The 13,206-nt window shown below is 45.1% G+C and overlaps 1 protein-coding gene across 11 annotated transcripts in view; it reads right to left on the bottom strand.

Annotated features, from left to right (window-relative positions):
• DCTN1 (dynactin subunit 1) overlaps positions 1-13,206 on the bottom strand; it is a 733,647-nt gene that overhangs the window by 160,755 nt on the left and 559,686 nt on the right. For all 11 annotated transcript variants that reach the window (XM_085642808.1, XM_085642810.1, XM_085642809.1 and 8 more), the window contains one exon: positions 8,265-8,433. In XM_085642808.1, coding sequence (XP_085498934.1) covers positions 8,265-8,433 — 169 coding nt within the window. The remainder of the gene's footprint in view (positions 1-8,264; positions 8,434-13,206) is intronic.

The following is a 13,206-nucleotide window of genomic DNA, read 5'->3' as shown; positions in this document are numbered from 1 at the left end:
TAGGTTCAGAGGTATCTAGTCAGCAGCTCTCTTCTCTAAGCCACATCTCCACCTGCCGGAGAGCCCCATCCATACATTGTAGGCCTGACAAGTGAAAACAATAATGAGCACCATCCTCTCGCCCAAAACCTATGACCTATGTAGCAGCTCTCTACAGGAAGACATGGTGAGATGCAAGTGGCAGAAAAGGCCCACGCTGAATGAAGCTGTCCTACCCAGTCAGTGCTCTACTGTTTCGACCAGGTTGTTCAGCTGGGGGTTGAACCCTCTTCACTCCTGATCGCTGCACAAACGTGGGGTGGGCTGACAATGCCAGAGATCCCTCCACAATGTGTAAAGATTCACACTGCTGTAGCTGGACCTTAGAATCCCCTGAAAAAGGTTTCTACTCTTCTTGACTCAATAGCTGCCATGTTCAGATGCTCCCCTCACTCAGATATGTGCACCGAGAACAGTTCAAGACTTAGGGCTTTACTCAGTAGCTCAGTCTTTGCATTGTATGAAAGCAGCATTCGCCTTACTCCTCAAATGCTTCACAATCTACCTCTCTCTCTTGTGTGAGAAGTAGAAGGTGAATAAGAGAATTTCAAAATCCAAATAGATTCTCCACGACTTGCGTAAAGACCAGAAAGGAGTCAATTGCAGGATCAACCAACAGAAAAAAAAAGCAGGCAAATGAGAACTAAGACAAATAAAATGGATATACGGATCCCTGATGCTCGGATCTGCGTTGGTGGCATGGAAAAAAAGGAACTGTTGTTATCATTGGAGGTGTAAAGTGCTTAACCGATATTCAAACACCAGGTATCAAAGGCACTGAAAAAGTACTCACAAAGAACAGCCCACATCTTAAAGGGGAACAATTTTACTATGAGGCTTCTACAAGTTTTCTAGCGTCCTTTTTCAGCATCTACATATTGGACGTGTACAATTGTGGGCACAGGAAGCCAATTGCTTCTGTTTTCCCAACTGTGTCAGCCCTGTTGGTCTCACTCAAATCATGCGGTCAGCAAGTATAAAACCCTAATTGTAAGATAGTGACAGGATTCTCCAGTTTTCCAGGGGTAGCCCACATCTCTTTGGCATGCACTACTGTATCATTTTTAGGTCTTGCGCCTAGCGTTGCACTGCGCAGCAGTGCTCGCGCAGTGAGAGTACTTTTGTCCCGGGTTCAGAAATGGACCCTGGAATCGTACACGCTCGTGCGTGTTTTTTGTTTTGTCTTCTATTATTGGGCTTTTAGTTGCTGTATTTTTTAGACAGAGCACGCAATAGGCCAAAGGCGGGCGCATCGCTCCGCCCACGGCCTATTGGTGTCTGTTACGTGCACTAAAGCCTATCTGCATTCAATTATCGTGCCCAGACACGGGCGCGATAATTGAAAGCATATGGTTGTCTGTGGCGCGCACCATTGGCGGCTGTCTGCTTCCAAAAGCGATTGCTTTTGGTTTCGCGATCGCTTTACTTGTAGCTTTGCTTTCAGTTATGCGATCACTTTACTTGTGGCTTTGCGGCTGCAATACAGTTTGTTGCTTAATTGGGAGGAATGCGTGGCTAATCTTTACGTGGTTACAAGGTAAAATAAATGAAGGCGGTTACAAGGCAAAGTAAATGAAAATGCGCAGCAAATGTTTACTTCGTTACAAGGTAAAATAAATGAAGGCGGTTACAAGGTAAAAAAAAATGAAAAATGCGTCGAAAATATTTAAACAGTTACAAGGTAAACAATGCATGCCTAATAATTGCACTATAATTCTCTTTTTCTAATGTCGCGTCAGGCTTACTGAAATAATTGACTATCTGCTTAGCTACAAAAGAAGGACTTGTTGGGGCGAAGTCATACTTTCTGACTGGACTGAAAACGTGTGATTTTGGATAGAGTTCTTTCTCCTTCCGTTACCAGATTCCCTTAATCTAAAATGGCGCTTCCTTACAATTAGCGTTATAGACATATAGACAGAAATACACAGCGCTAGACCTGGGTACAGGAAAACAGACGTACACACATATAGAAAAGGAGATTAACAAGCAAAGAGATATACAGAAACAGAGGCACATACACAAAGCTAGAAACTGAGACAGATAGACAAAGAGGCACAGAGGCAGAGATAAAGACAGAAACTTATAAACACTAAAAGGCACATATAGAGTTTGATACATACATGCAAATACAGTGTACACATAGGTAGACACATAGCGGAGCATGACGGGGACAGAGGAGCATATACAAAGAGAGACACACAGAGAGAGATAGAAACGCACAAACTAAGAGAAAGATGAATACACTAAGAGAGAAGAAACAGACAGTAAAACAAATACATCTTGTGGCTTTGATTTCAGTTTTGCGATCATTTTACTTGTGGCTTTGCGGCTGCAATACAGTTTGTTGCTTAATGGGAGGAATGCGTGGCTAATCTTTACGCGGTTACAAAGTAAAATTGCAGTTACAAGGCAAAGTAAATGAAAATGCGCAGCAAATATTTACTTTGTTAAAGGTAAAATAAATGAAGATGGTTACAAGGTAAAAGAAATGAAAATGCGCGGCAAATATTTACGCGGTTACAAGGTAAACAATGCGTGCCTAATAATTGCACTATACTTCTCTTTTTCTAATGTCGCGTCAGGCTTACTGAAATAATTGACTATCTGCTTAGCTACAAAACAAGGACTCGTTGGGGCTAAGTCATACTTTCTGACTGGACTGAAAACGCGTGATTTTGGATAGAGTTCTTTCTCTTTCTGTTACCCGATTCCCTTAAGTTGTGTGTGGGGTTGTGTGTGTGTGTGGGGTTGTGTGTGTGTGGGGTTGTGTGTGTGTGGGGTTGTGTGTGTGGGGTTGTGTGTGTGGGGCTGTGTGTGTGTGTGTGTGGGGTTGTGTGTGTGTGTGGGGTTGTGTGTGTGTGGTTGTGTGTGTGGGGAGGGGGGGTTGTGTGTGTGTGTGTGGTTGTGTGTGTGTGGTTGTGTGTGTGGTTGTGTGTGTGGTTGGGTGTGTGTGTGGTTGGGTGTGAGTGGTTGTGGTGGTTGTGTGTGTGGTTGTGTGGTTGTGTGTGTGGTTGTGTGTGTGGTTGTGTGCGTGGTTGTGTGTGTGTGGTTGTGTGTGTGATTACACATCACATAATTACACTGTATTCAATACAACATAAATACACTCCACATACCACTCAGTATTACATAATTGCACGTCACATAATTACTCTCTACTTAATGCAAGATAAATACACTCAACACAATACCAACAAAAAAATAAAACAATTGCATTGCAATAGGTCTCACATTACTGAATCTTTGAGCTGCTATTGGTGTTGCATTATTATTAGCAATGCCAACAGCTCAAACTTTAATAATGCGAGACCTATTGCATTGAAAATGCTTGTTTTTTATGTTATGCAGAATGTTCGGACTTATACGTCCTACTGAACCAAAAATACCATATTTACCGCTCAATAGTGTTTTTGATATAATCTTTGCCAACTTAACACAAAATTTCAATCAATTTTTAAAGGAAAACAATAAAAAAAATAGAATTAAAATACTTGGTTGACCAATGGACCTGCTCCGAAGTAATTAAACCTGGGGTGTCATCCCACCTGTTTGGCACGGAGCATTCCCCGGCATGGTGAGAGAGGCAAAATACATTTGAGTCCTCAGTATGGTGGCTGGACTATGTTCTTAAGGAATTCTGCAGAGGCAAAGTATCCTTTATAATGTACTAATTACATCCAATTGTTTAGATGCAAATTAACGTGGAATGAATCACTATTGTAAACTGAACGAAAACCCATTCCGAATCTTCTCCGTTTCCTCTGTATATCAAATCACACATGGAGCTTAATGACATGATAAAAGCTTTCCAAATACATCTATTATTTTTAGGTCTTGCGCCTAGCAGTGCACTGCGCAGAAGTGCTCGCGCAGCACAAGACATTTAGTAGGTGAAAAACGGGATATTCAGGCTGACCTAGGAATCGCACTCGCTCGTGCGATTCCTTTTGTGGTACGCGATTGGCCTTCGCGTGCGCAATTTTATAAAAGACTGCACGCAATTGGCCAAAGGCGGCCGCATTGCTCCGCCCATGGCCTATTGGTGTCTATTAAGCGCTTGGTGCGCGTAGACACCAATAGGCTATGGCTCGCAGTGGCGCGCGCACGCACCCCTCGCGGGCTTGTTTTTCTAGTTTCAGCATATGGCGGCGCAGGATGCTGTTTACCGCTCAAATAAACTTAATCTGCGAACTGCTGGTACCGTGAGGAATACAGAAGTGAGGCGAACATTTACAAAGTTAGCAGCACGCTGTTATAATTTTTGTTAAGTGGTTTACCGAGATAAGTGAAAAAAAGCCTGCCTTTAGCAGTTGAGGAATGCGCTGGCAGGCGGCGCTGCTCAGTGCAATCCTGGAATTCTTCTCCACCCCAACCCCTTACCCCCGCACATGTTGCACTTCCCGTATGCAAGACCCCAAGGTAGAATAGTTACAGCATTTGTGCTGTTGTGAAAAGCACAACTTTCGAATGCAGTGACCGTATTCCATGGGTGGCCACTTCATGTGCTCACGGACAATTTCCAGGTGCGCTTATGTGTTTTAGTGCCGTATTACAAAGGAAGCGTTTCACTTGTGTGGGGGCGCGAGGGACATGGGCTCAGTAAGATTCCTTTAGTCCCATGACAGGTCTGTGGCCAGAGCTCAGTCATAGGAACTCCTAGTGGAAGAATCGGGATTGGCAGCTTCCAGCAACAATTTAAAGAGCTCGAGTGAAAAACCTGGCAGCGTAGGTCTTCTCTGTTTTATCACAAATTGTGCAGCGCCTTTTGCAATTAGTGTAGCACGGCACCGCTTTGGGGCTTACCAACTTCCTATAACAACCCAAGCTGTTACACCGCTAAGTACACTTTAAGAGAAGACAATGACACGGAGGTGCCTTTCCAAACAGTTCCAAGCCGGAGTCAGAGTTACCTCAAGATTTTACACCAATGGAGGACGGAATGTACTTTTTCAGTGCCCACTGCCGGCTTATTAACATCTAGGTTTGTCTATTCTTTTAGTTACACTGGGATTCCCGCATTAGGCATGTTCACAGATTTTCTACATTTTGCCAGTGTGTTTGCCTCGTCACTCCTGAATGTAAACTTGCTCAAGCTCTCTTTTACAGGATAAATATTTTACCCCTTCCCTTACCATATAGAACGTGGTTTCTGCCGCCATACGGTCAATGAGCTGGTCACCTAATGTTAAAGTCCTCATGCGGGTCTGGGCGCAGCAGACTTCGTACTGTACTTTCATAGCCCTGGCGCAGGTCTTCGAGGCACTAGAGAATTGAAGGGCACCAGCAGAGAATTAAATGGCAGAAGGAAGGGTGAGGTGGGCGCAGAAATGTCTCAGCAGGTAGCAGCGGGAGGGCTTTGAGCCCCGGACCGACGAGCAGCACAGCCGACATGGAAGTGAACCTGGGAGAAAGCACGCTTCCAGGCCACCACGCCCTCAGCAGGTCAGCGGTGGAAAAGAAATCAGTAAAAACAACAAGCACAGCCAAAGCACACGCTCGTGCACATCTCCTGTCCCGGCAGGTATGCATAGTGCTGAAAGTGCTGCCTCGGCAGAAAAAAACAGTCTGCCGGGATCCCCCTGTCCTCCCCGTGAGACTCCACGCTCCATGCCTGCTTCACAGCTGTGGTGAAAAATGTTCTTATCCGCTTGTTAAAAAAACAAGCAGTTAAGAAAAGTCTTCACATCAGCCGCAAAGTAGGCTATCGTGTCCGGAGGGGCAGTCCGAAAAGCAGACAGGGTGTCAACCAAAAACCCTCTTTTCCAATGGAAAGCCAGCATTTAGCATAAACGCTGACGCTACCCAATGGAAAAGAGGGGCGGGGCTTAAAGTCCCATTTAGAAAAAAAATTCTAACAAGATCTCTCGCAGAGGCGGAGCAGCACTTTGCGCTGCCACGCCCAGGCGAGACCTAAAAATGTTTCTTAAAATCTAGATGTGCTTGGGGGTAAAGGGTCTCAATACTTGACTGGTGGAAGGGACTCAGGAAGTGCTAACAGTCCGCCCCGGGCACCGGCAACCAATACTACGCCACTGCCTCAGGTTGTTCCGTTAGGGCATATCCGCTTGTCAGGAGTAGGAGACCCACTGTGCAACATGCGACATTGTACTGACCCAACTGCTGCTGGAACACGCAGACAGCAATTTGCGGCTATTTCAGCCGCGACCAGCTCTGTTGCTGTTGGAGCTTTCATTGACCAAGCAGGGGAACGTGGAGACATGGACAGTAACGTTTTACTGCATGTGACACCGGATATGCATTTACATTGTCACCTTTGAGCAAGTGAGCTACTTCATAAGAGGGTTAACACAAGCCTGTTCAAATGCTAGTAAAGATTATCAACAAATGAGGGCTACCAAAGCCCCGGTCTCTCTACTGCTTTTAATTATTTGTTGTGATTATATATCTTTGGCACATAGTCAAATTTTGCTATATCCAGACCTAAAAAGGGAAACAACCCTTGACTGTAGAGTGCACTGTATGATACATAGGCCCAAATACTCCCCACCATCATGAACATAATGCATAGCTACCCACAGACTTTTATCAAAAGGTTTTACTACAAGACGTCAGCAGGGAAAAGTTACTTGTAAAACCAATTCTCCATCAAGGGTGTCTTTATTACAATCATACACATGGAATACCTTTACTTTATTCAGATTTTTTTTTTTTAAGAAAAGTCTCTCCCAAAATAAATAGCAATCACTATCAGTGCTTTACTTTTTTAACTGGCTAATAAATAATCAACGTTAAAAGCTTTTGTGCTTTCCAGTTCCAATTTTGAAAGAGACAATGCAAAACTGCAACAGGTGCTTAGACACATGTAAAACAAATGTGGACATTGGCATTTTAAGGCATCGAAGCTGCTCCACAGTCATCCAAAGCAGTTCAGTGACAGGTAGAGTCTGCAATTCCTGCGAGGTAATTTAGAGAAGGGACCTTGCCTGATCTTATTTTCTTATTCTTAATGCATTTACATGATTCTCCTTGTGAGGATGGTAAGATGTTTTAGGAATTTATTACTATAACCATGACTGAGAACTTGGATTACAAAAAACTTGCCCTCCTCCTTTCATGCTATCTTCATTAATATTAATACACAAAATACAATAGCAAGCATATTCCCCAGTCTAAAAGGTGGAAAAGACAGGAGAGGTGAAAAACAAAAGAATAATTCATAATTAAGCATTCCAATTTTGTAGAGTCCTTATCTACTTGCCTAACAAGTGAAATGACTGACCACCAAGTAGCTGCTCTGCAAGTCTCACTAATAGGACTTTTTATGTCTCGCCTGCAACAGCCCATGCATTGCATGCAGTCTCGCTAGCATGGCATATTGTATACAACGAAAGGCTTCCAGCCCGCCCAATGCTTAACATTGGTTGGCTTCATTGTCACTCTTCTTTGCTGCCTTCCAATTGGCCAGCGCATGCTGGCTTCACTTCCTCTTCTTTTGCTAAACATGGACCAAGTAAAAATGTTTCAGCTTGATTGCTGCCCTTCGGATGATCGTGCTGTGATTAAGGTACTACTTTTATTTTTTCTTCATCCTTGTGTTCTCTTGACACATGTAGTTATGTTTTACTGTGCCCCACACACACTTCAAATAAGGCTTTTTTTTCTTTGAAAATTGATGTTTATTGTGACAACAGATGTTATCTGCTACAAAATGTATTTTCAGTAAGACATGGACATGGGTACAATTGCTTTCTTAATGTGAGAGGAGGGTTTTGCCAAATTTTATATTTTTTTCTCCATTTTTATGCATTGGGGAGATTAACTGAATTGCTCAGAATCACAGGGGTGTTGCGCGGAGACCTAACACGTATAGGCAAAGTCAATAGGTCTGGCATTTGAGACAATTTGCTCTGCCATTGTCTTTTGTTCATGCAGCACAGCATGGGCATTGCCGACTTTAACAATGACTTGTAGCCATGTTGTTTGCAGTATGGCTAAAAACAATAATAATAAAATAAAAGACTATGGTGCATCTAGCGCTAATGCACTTAAAAAAAAAAGTGTATGAGCACTAGCTGCATCATAGCGCTTTCTTAAATTAGTTTTAGCCAAACTACAAAGCATATGTGCTGCTGTACAGCATGGCTACAAATATTGTCAAAGCCAATAGCTCCCATAGGCTTTGCCAATGCTTGTTTTAAATAACTGATGCAAGTCATTACTTGAGACACTGACCTTTACCATTGTATGTCCTTTTGCCGTACCTGATAGTATTTAATGGCCTTTGTCAATGGCTCCACGTTGACCGTCTCATCCAGTTGATCCTTGTGTAGCAGCTCAATCAGAAAATCCAGGGACCGCTCATGAACGCTCATCTCAGGATAAAGCATTCCAACCTTCTTGTACACCTCCACATTACATTTATTCATGGCTCTGGAGAGAGGGGTGAATAAAGGAACATGAAAGTGATCTCTCTCAGCTCATCATTTTACAAAAGGGAATAACTCTCTTAAGAAACCAGTGCTACGAGTCTTTAAAAAGAAAATAATATAGGAGGCTAAAGAAACAGACCAAACTAATGGCTGCATCCACTAGGCCCATGATTTCAAGATGCACTCAGAAAGAAGTTGCTTTCCTGACCATAAGGATCTTTAACATTATCTTCTGTGGATTCACTTCTTTTAATAGCACCGCACCAGGAACAGTGTCCCAGTAGAGCAGGTTAGACGCAACAAATTTCTATCTACGTTAATGCAAAATCTCAAGATCAATGTCAAGCACTAGTACATCAGACAGAATGTAAGGAAAGTGTTACTTACCCGTAGACATTTGTTCTTGGCATCTAGAGCTGTAGAATCACATGCTGTGCATAGATTGCCATCTTGTGTTGGGTCCGGATGTTTGCAGAATGTTTTTCTTCGAAGAAAAGTCTTTCAAGTCATGGGGCCGGTGACGACTCCTTTCGGTGATAGTGCGCATGGGCATCGACTCCATTGTTAGATTGTTTGCCATCATAGGGTGAGAATGGAATTAGTAGTGTATTAACCCCTTCGATGCTCATGACGGAACGGTTCCGTCATGAGCATCGGTTGGGCTGTGCTCATGACGGAACCGTTCCGTCATGAGGACAGCCCCCGGGGGAAGCGCTGGCGCTCCCCCCCTTGTGCCTCGATCTTGCCCCCCTTTATGGGGGTGGCAGCGGAAGAGCTTCCGCTGCCACCCCCGACCCCCCCCGAGCCCCTCCACGCTTTCTGATGACGTCAGCGCGCACAGCGCGCGCCGGCGTCATCAGGAAGCGTTGGACGCGCTGGAATCCATTTCTTCCAGCGCGTCCAAGGGGAGCAGAGGTAGGTGTTTGTCGTCCGGTGGGGGCCGCGGCGGTGAAATCTGTAGTATTGAGGCATCGGGGGAGAGGAAAGAGTATTTCCTCTCCCCCGATGTCTCAATACAGGGCATTCCTGCTCCACGATCGCGCACAGCGTCGCGATCGTGGAGTAGGGATGCCCCACTAGACACCAGGGATTTAGTATTTCGAATTTGGGAAGCGACCCCTTAGGCAAGGGTCGCTTCCTTGGGGATGAAAATTTGGCGAAGTCTTTTCTGCCCCCCCTGGGGGCAGATCGGCCCGCTTTCTGCGCGTTTCTGCCCCCAGGGGGGGCAGAAAAGCCCACTAGACACCAGGGATGTCGTTTTTACTATGTAGGAAGCGACCCCTTAGGCAAGGGTCGCTTCCTTGGGGGCAAAATTTTTGGAAGTCTTTTCTGCCCCCCCTGGGGGCAGATCGGTCCGCTTTCTGCGCGTTTCTGCCCCCAGGGGGGGCAGAAAAGCCCACTAGACACCAGGGATGTCGTTTATGCTATGTAGGAAGCGACCCCTTAGGCAAGGGTCGCTTCCTTGGGGGGCCCAATAATTTGAAGACTTTTCTGCCCCCCCTGGGGGCAGATCGGTCTTCTTTCTGCCCGTGTCTGCCCCTAGGGGGGGCAGAAAAGCCCACTAGACACCAGGGATGTCTATTTCGTTATGTAGGAAGCGACCCCTTGGGCAAGGGTCGCTTCCTAGGGTGGTAAAGTGAATAGAAGACTTTTCTGCCCCCCCTGGGGGCAGATCGGTCGTCTGAAAAGCCCACTAGACACCAGGGATGTCTTTTTCTTTATGTAGGAAGCGACCCCTTGGGCAAGGGTCGCTTCCTTTGCGGCCTATTTATTTAGAATACTTTTCTGCCCCCCCTGGGGGCAGATTGGTCGTCTTTCTGTCCGTTTCTTCTCCTTGGGGGGGGGGGGGCAGAAAAGCCCACTAGACACCAGGGATATAAATATTATTGTAGGAAGCGACCCCTTGGGCAAGGGTCGCTTCCTTGGGCCCCTAAATGTTTTGAAGACTTTTCTGCCCCCTCTGTGGGCAGATCGGTTTTATTTTTTTGCCGTTTCTGCTCCCATTGGGGGCAGAAAAGCCCACTAGACACCAGGGAATTAGTTCAATTAGAAATAGAAGTGACCCCTCGCTTCCAGGGTGCAATTTGTTATATGTATTTGGCTCACCTGCCCCGGGACTGAATAGCCTTTTTTTTCCTGCTGTTTTCTGCCTGACCTGGCACACAAACCGATTGACCATTTGGGTAGTGACATGGCATGTTATAATGTTTATCGTTATATTTTTTGTGATTTCCAATTGTAATGTTTTTTTTGTTTACTTTTTTGTTCTAGGTGAAGGCTTTTCTTCTGTTCACGGTGACGTTTTGGTTCTGGTGGTTTTGCTGTTTGTGTAGTTTGGTAAGAGACTGTTTTTTTGTACAATGCAAATGTGTTTGATTTCTCTGCCTGTTTTTTTTTGCAAATGGTGTAATAATAGCAGTATGTTTGGTTTTTGAGTTTCAAAAACTTTTTGCATTGGTGCACGATGTGTATTTTGTTGTCTTGTGAGTAATTTGTTTTTTTTTCTTCTTTCTAGTTTGATATCATTGGTCTTTGCTGTGTCACTGCAGAGTTTGTTTCTGGTGAGTGCAGCTGTCTCTTTTGATTTTGGATTGTATAGTTTTTGAGTACATTGATCTTATTGATATAAGGTACACATTTCTTTACTTACTTGGTTTGCACATTGTTGGTTGTTGTTGACTTGTTTGTGCAGTCTTCCATCTTAGTAGGTATAATGGCTAGCCGCAGGATGACTGCTCAGCAGGTTGTTGGTTTGCTGTTTGAGTCTTCCTCTGATATTGGGTCAGAGACTGACTCTGCTTCTGAGGGAGAGGGGGCAGGGGACGATTCTGGCAGTGAGTTTTCTCTCCGTATGGGGTCATCGGATGATGAAGATACTCTTAGTGCGGATGAAGTGCCTGTGTTAGAGGAGGAGACTGATGTGCCGATAGTGCGGCAAGAGGCATCTGGGCTGCAGCCTGCGGCTGCAAGGCTTCCCGTTGGTGTAGTGCGGCAAGAGACATCTGGGCTGCAGGCTGGGACTGCAAGGCTTCCCGTTGGTGTAGTGCGGCAAGAGGCATCTGGGCTGCAGGCTGGGGCTGCAAGCCTTTCCGTTGGTGTAGTGCGGCAAGAGACATCTGGGCTGCAGGCTGGGGCTGCAAGTCTTCCCGTTGAAAGTGATGACCTCTGGGTTGCCCCTGGCATGGTGCAGCCGGAATTTCCTGAGTTTACTGGTGTTCCAGGGTCTAGAGTGAATACCGAGAACTTTTTGCCTGTAAATTTTTTTCAGTTGTTTATGGACGATGTGTTTTTGGCAGAGATTGTTGAGCAGACTAATTTGTATGCCGAACAGTTTTTGAGGGACAACAGTGCCAGTCTTAAGCCACACTCTAGAGCTACCCGGTGGACTCCCACAAATGTTGAAGAGATGAAGAAGTTCTTGGGTTTAACTTTTTTGATGGGCTTGCTAAGGAAGCCATCATTGGCTTCATATTGGTCTAGCAGTCCCTTGATGGCAACGTCTATTTTTCCGGCAGTCATGACTCGTGACAGGTATTTGCTTCTGCTTCGGATGATGCACTTTGTAGATAATGGTTTAGCGTTGCCACGAGATCACCCTGATTGTGACCGTCTTTTTAAGATTAGGCCTGTCCTTGATCACTTTGTTGATCGATTTTCTGAGATTTATGCCCCTGGTAGAGAAATTGCAGTGGATGAGTCTTTGGTGTTGTTCAAGGGCCGCTTGGTTTTTAGGCAATACATTCCTAGTAAGAGGGCACGCTATGGAATAAAGCTGTATATGCTGTGTGACAGTAGGACTGGATATGTCTCTAATTTCAGGGTGTACACCGGTAAGGAATCTAGGTTTAACCTCCCTGGTTGTCCGTCCACTTTTGGAGTGACTGAGAAAATTGTTTGGGAACTTGGAAGAGGATTTTTTAACAAAGGCCACCATTTATATGTAGATAACTTCTACACTGGTGTACGGTTGTTCAGGGAATTGGCCAAAGTGGACACTTTTGCTTGTGGCACAGTCCGCTGTAACCGTAAAGGTTTTCCGAAAGAACTTGTTTGTCAAAAGCTTGTGCGGGGACAGTGCAGTGCGTTGCGTTGCCAGGAGCTTCTTGCTGTGAAGTTTACAGACAGGAGAGATGTCTACATGCTGACTTCCATCCATGATGAAAGCACTGCACCTGTGACTGTTTGGGGTCAGGTCGCTGAAGCGCGCAAACCTGTATGTGTTTTAGACTATAATAGGTACATGGGTGGTGTTGACAGAGTAGATCAGAGGTTGGAACCTTACACTGCTCTTCGTAAGGCTTACATTTGGTACAAGAAGTTGGCTATCCATCTTTTCCACTTGGCAATGTTTAATGCTTTTGTTGTGTTCCAGGATTCTTGCCCTGAGTCAAAGATGACTTTTGCTAAGTTTCAGGAGTCTGTAATAGGCAGCCTTGTTGTAGTGGAACAGGCAAGTGTTCCTAGAGTTGGACTGGTGGAGGATGTTGCTAGATTGAAAGAACGCCACTTTCCAGATCACATTCCTCCCACACCCACAAAAGATTTTCCCAGTAGGAGATGTAGAGTCTGTTGGCGAAGAGGTTTGCGGAAGGAGAGTCGTATGTACTGCCCCGATTGTCCCTCTCATCCTGCACTGTGTCTCTCTGCTTGTTTCCGAGCGTACCACACGCGTAAAAACTTCTGGGAAGATTCATGAGTGGTAAAGTGAACTGCCTGGTCTGTATTCTTTGGAAAATATGATTCTGTTTCAAGGTTGGTGTTAGTGCAATGTATT

This window comes from Triturus cristatus, chromosome 2_2 (assembly GCF_964204655.1).
Source record: "Triturus cristatus chromosome 2_2, aTriCri1.1, whole genome shotgun sequence".
Classification (NCBI taxonomy): domain Eukaryota; kingdom Metazoa; phylum Chordata; class Amphibia; order Caudata; family Salamandridae; genus Triturus; species Triturus cristatus.
The sequence above is the reverse complement of the archived record's forward strand: the minus strand, read 5'-3'. Positions and strand labels throughout refer to the sequence as shown.